General features: G+C 38.9%; 1 protein-coding gene across 1 annotated transcript in view; it reads right to left on the bottom strand.

Moving 5' to 3' along the window:
- The window catches only part of LOC109093305 (ephrin type-B receptor 4b-like), a 74,243-nt gene that overhangs the window by 60,849 nt on the left and 5,894 nt on the right, over nt 1–7,500 (bottom strand). The window contains 4 exon segments of the mRNA XM_042750408.1: nt 600–981; nt 2,457–2,471; nt 2,817–3,089; nt 6,597–6,667. Coding sequence (XP_042606342.1) covers nt 600–981; nt 2,457–2,471; nt 2,817–3,089; nt 6,597–6,659 — 733 coding nt within the window. The 5' untranslated portion in view covers nt 6,660–6,667.

A 7,500-nucleotide genomic window follows, 5' to 3' on the forward strand; every position in this document is an offset into this window, starting at 1 on the left:
ATAACTAAAACTAAAAATGACAATGATAATAAAGTGACTAAAGCCTAAAAACGAACATGAAAGCAGAAAATAATAAAATATCTCATTTCAAATATTAACCAAAATTATAATTGTATCTCAAAGATGCTGAAATAACAGATGGAATGTCTACTTTATATAATTCCTTGTGTGTTTGTGCAGACTTTGGTGAATAAAAAGTTTATTTGTGTGCACTCACAATACCGCGCTTTTGTAAAATAGTGAAATCAAACAGGACGCGCTTTCTGCCGTCTCGGTCTCTGTGAACTTGAGCACAAAACTCTGTGTGTATCTTTGCCTTACAGACATTAAAAATATATCTACAGAGAGCGAAATGTCTATACTTTCAAATGAACCAAATCAAATGGAAAACAAACAAACTTGAAAAGTGCTTTTAGAGCAGAGTAAAAATACTTCACTACTGTCCGCCTCTGCCAAAAAACTACAACTATACTGAAAAAAATTATTGAAAAACAATCAAGGCGCATTTGATGTGCATTGCTCACAAACATGACAAGAGCACAAGCTCCGCCTGATCCGCTGATGTCACTTCCTGCTGTTTCCTGTGAAGGTTTACTCACCTCTGCAGTGGTCGGAGTCCACCGGCTCGAACCCCGGTTTACACACACAGCTGGAGGACGGAGGCCCCACCCACTGGCCGTCCTCCCCACAGAACATGGTGGGCGGGGCTTGGCCCGTGGGGGCGGAGTTTGGCACACACACGCCCACCGCCTGCTGCACCAGCGAGTGAGGGAGCGTCTCAGGGAAGGAGGAGAAGGCGCGGGTGACGGCGGGGCACTTCTTGAAGAAGACGCGGACGGAGAGCAGGGCCATGCACGCACCCTGAGCCTGGAACGCCAGGTAGAAGCCCTTCTTCGACAGCGGACCCACACGCACCGTCTTCACATTAGACTTCTTCTCTCCGCCGCGACGCAACAGGAAGTCAGCCGCGACTGTGTCCACCTGCAGGACGAGAGGAGAGCAAGAGATCCGGAATTCAACCATAAGGCAAATTTATTTATATAACACATTTCATACACAATGGTAATCCAAAGTGCTTTACATAAAAGGAAGTAAAATAATCAAGGTTTATACAAAATATAAAACAAACAAGGAATATAAAAACTTTTAAAATGATTGAAAAATGTATTTAAAATGAATTTAAAATAGTTAAAAATAGAAAATGAATATACATATTGTACATCAAATACAGTGCAATGAGTTCAGACGTAGCACAGGGCTCATTCAACAAATGCACGTCTAAACAGATGAGTTTTGAGTCTGGATTTAAAAGTGGCTAATGTTTTATCTGATCTCTTCTGGAAGCTGATTGCAGCTGTGTGCGGCATAGTAACTAAAAGCGGACTCCCCTTGTTTTGTGTGAACCCTTGGTATTTCTAACTGACTCGATCCTAATGATCTGAGTGCTCTGTTAGGTTTATATTCAGTGAATCTGCAGTGTATTTTGGTCTTAGGCCATTGATGGATTTATAAACGAGTAAAACGGGCATATTTTTTTTAGCGAGGACCATCACTCAGGGACAGCGAGCGTCCAGTGGTCCACTGGTTTGTCTCCTGTATTGACAGTGTAAACCCAATCACACTGCGCTATAGATGGAGCGATGAAGTATTTTGCTCCGCTTATAAAGATCGCATCACCCTAACTTCTTCCTCGTCGGCTTTTCCCACATTTTCACAGCAGCTTTATCAAGAACAGGCTTGCTCTGCAGTGAGTGATGCGGGCCAAAGAGCCAAGCAGGAGGAGGAGAGAGCAGCTGAATCGGTAAAGTGCTTGATGGGACTCGCAACAGAAGCAGGGATCTAACCGATCCTAATGTGTGCGCGCCATGAGTGTAGAATACATACACACTTTTTAATGAAATATGAATTCGTCAAGTGTGTTCAGAGGTTTCCATGGGCCATAGCGAATAAAGCTAGATTTAAATTAAAAAAGACACTAAAAAAGATATTGTTGGACCTGACGTTTTATTCTTATCCAAAACAAATATGATATGAGTGTGATACATAGGCTACATACACACAATACCAGTCAAAAACATTTGAACAGTAAGATAGATCCAACAGAAAGATCCAAAGATCAGCATTTATCTGAAATAAAAAGCTTTTGTAACATTATACATATACTATTCAAAAAGCTTGGAGTCAGTATAATTTTTTTTTTTTTGGGGGGGGGATGATATAAATAAATAGATATTTTTTATTTTAGCATAATGCTTTAAACTGATCACAAGTTAGAATAAAGACATTTATAATAATAATTACAAAAAAATATAGAAAACAGTTATTATTTAAATAGTAAAAATATTTCACAATATTACTGATTTTGCTGTACTTTGGATCGAATAAACGCAGGCTTGGTGAGTCAGACGAAGTGATAATAAAAAAAAAAAAAATTAAAAATCTTACTGTTCAAAAACTTTTGACTGGTATGTGTGTGTATCTCGAAGTGGTGGTGGGTTACCTGGACCAAAAACTCTCAAGGCCGATTTTTTGTCTCAGTGCAGCCCTGTCTGTGTGTGTGTGTGTGTGTGTGTGTGTGTGTGTCTGTGTGTGTGTGTCTCTGTGTGTGTGTGTGTCTCTGTGTGTGTGTGTGTGTGTGTGTCTCTGTGAGTGTGTGTGTCTCTGTGTGTGTGTGTCTCTGTGAGTGTGTGTGTCTCTGTGTGAGTGTGTGTCTCTATGAGTGTGTGTGTCTCTGTGAGAGTGTGTGCATGTATGTGTGTTTTTTGTGTGTGTGTCTGTGAGTGTGTGTGTCTATGTGTGTGTGTGTATTTTTGTATGTGTTGGTTCCATTCAGGGGGGTGTGTGTGCTGCTGGCCGTGTTCGTCGCTCTGGTAATAGTATAGGTTGAAGGTCTCTTTGCAGGTGCGGAAGCTGGAAGGCATGGCTGAACACTCCATCACAGTGAAGCGGATCTCCACGTACACCTGAGTCGCTCCGCGCCGCGGGATGAAGCGCGTGCGCAGCCAGTGACTCACTGACGTGTCCATCGGACAGATCTGAAAGGTGCGGACGCTGTTTCCCTCCTCATCCAAACCGCTCATCTCCTCCCACTGAGAGAAAGATCAGCATCATCACTGGCTTGAAAACACCTTCTGACCACAGAAACAGATGAGTCCTCTGCACAAATCTGACTTTGCTGCATTCTGTGAACGAACTGCTGGTTTCGTCTGGTCATCGTGGAGAACTGGCCCCCGCGACTGAGCCTTGGTTCCTCCCAAGTTTTTTTCTCCATTCTGTCACTTGATGGAGTTTTGGGGTTCCCCTTGCCGCTGTCGGACTCTGGCTTGCTTAGTTTGGGGACACTTCAGTTTACAGCGATATCGTTGACCTTTGATTGCAAATGATTTGCACGGGCGGTTGGTGGGGGAATACAGATACTATTTAAAACTGAACTGCGCTGCATGGATGACATCACATGAATTCAATGATGAACTAGCCTTTAACTGTCATTTTGCATTATTACACACTGTCTCGACTAATTATTGTTGTTCATTTTGGCTTTTTGACACACTCTGTTTTTGTTTAAAGCTTCTATATAAATAAAGATCTTGTACTTGACTTTGACTCCAGCAGTGGATCTATCTCCCGTTGCTCATCACAACGTAACGACACCGACTGACCTTCTGTTCTACTGCACATGATTTTCAAGATCCCCGTCTTACCGCCAGATATAATCATGTGATGTCCATCAATATAACATTCACATGAGTTTACATGCACATCAGCTCGCTGGATGATCCGTTCAGCCTGACCTTCTGATTACCGTGTTTATATGTGACACAGGGGGCGTATTACATAAAGTTTCTTAGGTCTTAACTTGAAGAATGTGATATGTTAAGTTAGGATTTTTCAGAAATTCGTATTACAAAAGCACGTCTTAACTTGATTTGGGATTCTTATCCTATCTTACAAAATCGTAATTTATCTCTAGTTAGAAAATCTTAAACTGCATTATCAGGTCAACAATCCACTCTCAGGATACCAAGCAACCAACACTGGAGCTTCTGATGACCTCAACAAAATAATAGAAGCTACTTCACTTTGAAAATCGCTTCTTTTGCAAAAAAAAACCTTAAAGCATTAGTCACTGCACTAGAACCAAGTAATGCTCCGTGATGCTTTGTTGGTCTCTGTAATGGTAAGGATGCAGTTTCTGTGCTAACTGCAATATCATGTTGTGTGGCAGTCTGTAATTACTTATAAGTGTTTTTGTCATCAGAATGCAACACATCTTCAGGGTCCTCCAAGAGTCTTTCTACCATCAAACATCTCCGTTCTTCTTTTTCAATTAGTAGTAAATGTAATACCATTGTTGGACAAAAGCACAATTTTAAGCGCGCGTTTTTTCGTTTTTTTTTTTTTTTTCGTTAGCTTTCAAATAATTTTGAAGTTGGGACAGTTTTCAAAGACAGTTTTTAGGATTTTTTTGTCAAAAGTTAGGAGGTTTCTGTAATATCCCCCTTCCTATCTGTAGTTAAGATAGGGTAACACACTTAGGGAATGCTGTTCTCTTATAGCTATTGTGGTAAATGTGGTGCAGGTATGGGAATATGTGAATTTTCCTGATGTTTTTATTTCCTGCTGTTTTATTTCCCAAAGAGATTCCAGATGCTGCTGTTGGTTTAGTGCTCAGTAATTAGTTTAAAATACTGCTTTACGCAGTAGTTTTAATTAGAACACTTTCCACCCTCAAAAATGCCCAACAACACCAAATGGAAAGCAGCACAAACATTATAATAAAAACACTACTTCTAATGTTATGTATTTCAGCACTAATAATTGTATGAAATAATCAACATACGTTGTCTCTTTATGATGGTCCTAAACACCTAACCTACAGCAAGTCAGTATCTGTTAGGTACCCGCAAGTCCCTGAGGTGTCTGGACAATCGCACATATGCAATTGATTTCCCATTAAAACAAAACTTATTCCAGGACTGGGAAGCTGAAATATTGTTTTATGGAGCGTAATTGGATTGTTGGTGTTTGCATCAAACGCCAACTCATTTCTGCTGGCTGAATAAAAAAGATAAAAATAAACTGTGGACCTTTATATCTCACACAATAGTCTGGATTTGCTTCATAATTCTGAGTTTGCCAATCTCATCAATTCTGAAGTTTTATGTATCTCACTAATTCTTGAGTGTGTCTATGTATCACTAATTCTGAGTTTACATTCACTAATTCTGAGTTTACATTCCTACTAATTCTGAGCGAGTCTCTAAAGCTAATTCTGAGTTTGTATCTCAGTATTCTGAGTTTTGCATCTCACTAATTCTGAGTTTATATCTCACTAATTCTGGATTGTGTATCTCTCACCAATTCTGAGTTTTACATCTCACTCAATTGAGTTTATATCACTTCACTGATTGTGATTGTGTATCTCACGAATATCGAGTTTATATCTCACTTCAATTAATGAAGGTATTTAATATCTCTTCCACCTAATTCTGAGTTTATATCTCACTAATTCTGAGTTTACATCTCTCCTATATTGGTTGCATCTCACTTAATTCTGAGTTTGCATCTCACTAATTCTGAGTTTGTATCTCAGCCAGATTCTGGGAGTTTACATCAGCCACTAAATTATCTGAGTGTGTATCTCACCAATTCTGAGTTTGCATCTCACTAATTCTGATTGTGTATCTCACTAATTCTGAGTTTGCATGTCACTAATTCTGAGTTTATATCTCACTAATTCTGAGTTTACATCTCACTAATTCTGACTTTGCATCTCACTAATTATACAAGGATATCAAGTCGTAAATTCTATGTTTGCCTCTCACACTAATTCTGATTTTGTGTATCTCACTAATTTCTGAGTTTAGTGCTCACCACTAATTCGTGAGTTTGATATCTCACTAATTGCTGAGTTTAATTCTCACTGAATTCCTGAGTTTACATCTCACTAAATTCGATGAGTTTGTACATCTCACTCACTAATGTATCTAGAGAGTGTGTATCATACACTAATTCTGAGTTTGTATCCTCACTAATCTGAGTTTATATCTCACTAATTCTGAGTTTATATCTCACAAATTCTGAGGTTTTGTATCTCACTAATTCTGAGTTTGCATGTCACTAATTCTGAGTTTTATATCTCACTAATTCTGAGTTTACATCTCACTAATTCTGAGGAATTAGTAATATCTCACTAATTCTAGTGTGGTATCTGTCAATTTGGTGTGTGTACTGCTAATTTACGGACATGCATCTCAAGTTTATATCTCACTAATTCTGAGTTTACATCTCACTAATTCTGAGTTTACATCTCACGAATTCTGAGTTTGTATCTCACTAGTTCACAGTTTATATCTCACTAATTCTGAATGTTATATCTCACGAATTCTGAGTTTGCATATCACTAATTCTGAGTTTACATCTCACTAATTCTGAGTTTATATCTCACTAATTCTGAGTATATCAAATCAAAAGCTGATCAAAATATTACAAAATAATGTGCATATAAACGCAGCTAGTGGTGTTTCATGAGGACGTTAAACTGGAATGTTCTTTTGACAGTCACATGAGTTTATGTAGGTGTGTGTGTGTCTCACCTCAGGGTCACTGCTGGGGTAGATGGTCCATCTTAGATCAGATGTTTCTAGCTTTGTGTTCATCAGCACCTCTGTGAGAGAGACAGACAGGTTTACAAGCAGCTGTAGAACATCATCTGATGAGAAACTCATGTGCGGTTTAGTTTGGACGACAGTAAAACACTCACAAATATAAATACACACATTAACCAGACATCATAATCATAATCAAAGACATGAGCTTCATAACTCAACTGCGGAAGTAGTTTTGATGTGACATTACTGCGTTCTTTCAAAAAATTCAACTTGTAATTACAAGACAAAGACGTGAACAGTTTTCACAAATCGGAAACTCATAATTATGGTGAATGTGACACAGCGTGAACGCAGCATTACTGCGACTTTAATTTCAGACATATTAAATGCAATGTAATGTGTTTAGGATGAGCAGAGGCGTCTGGTGGAGGAAAGCTAATGCTGTGAAAACACAGCGCCAGCAATCAACGCCCAGTTTAACATCTGAACCTATAAATCCTTCCAGCTCTTTCCATTTCATCTGTCATGATCAAACCGACGGCGAGTTCAGTGACTGCAGCCGCTTTACACAAAGAATAGGGGAAGATTGAGGAGGAGTGGAACGTCCCATTCTGTCTGTCCGTTCGTCTCCACCGATACCGTTGTCACATATCTATGGAGGTGCTCAGAGCCAAAAAACAAACAAAACCCCAACCAAAAAAACAAAACAAAAAACACCGAAAACAACCCCAACCCCCACCCAAAAAAAAAAACAAAAAAACAAACGCACAAAACAAAAAAGACACAAAACACAAACACTAAAAAAAAACAAAAAAAAAAAAAACCACAAAAAAATGAAACACAAAAAAAAACCACTAAAACAAAAAAAACCAAAAAACCCAACATAACA

This window comes from Cyprinus carpio, chromosome B23, assembly GCF_018340385.1.
Source record: "Cyprinus carpio isolate SPL01 chromosome B23, ASM1834038v1, whole genome shotgun sequence".
Lineage (NCBI taxonomy): Eukaryota > Metazoa > Chordata > Actinopteri > Cypriniformes > Cyprinidae > Cyprinus > Cyprinus carpio.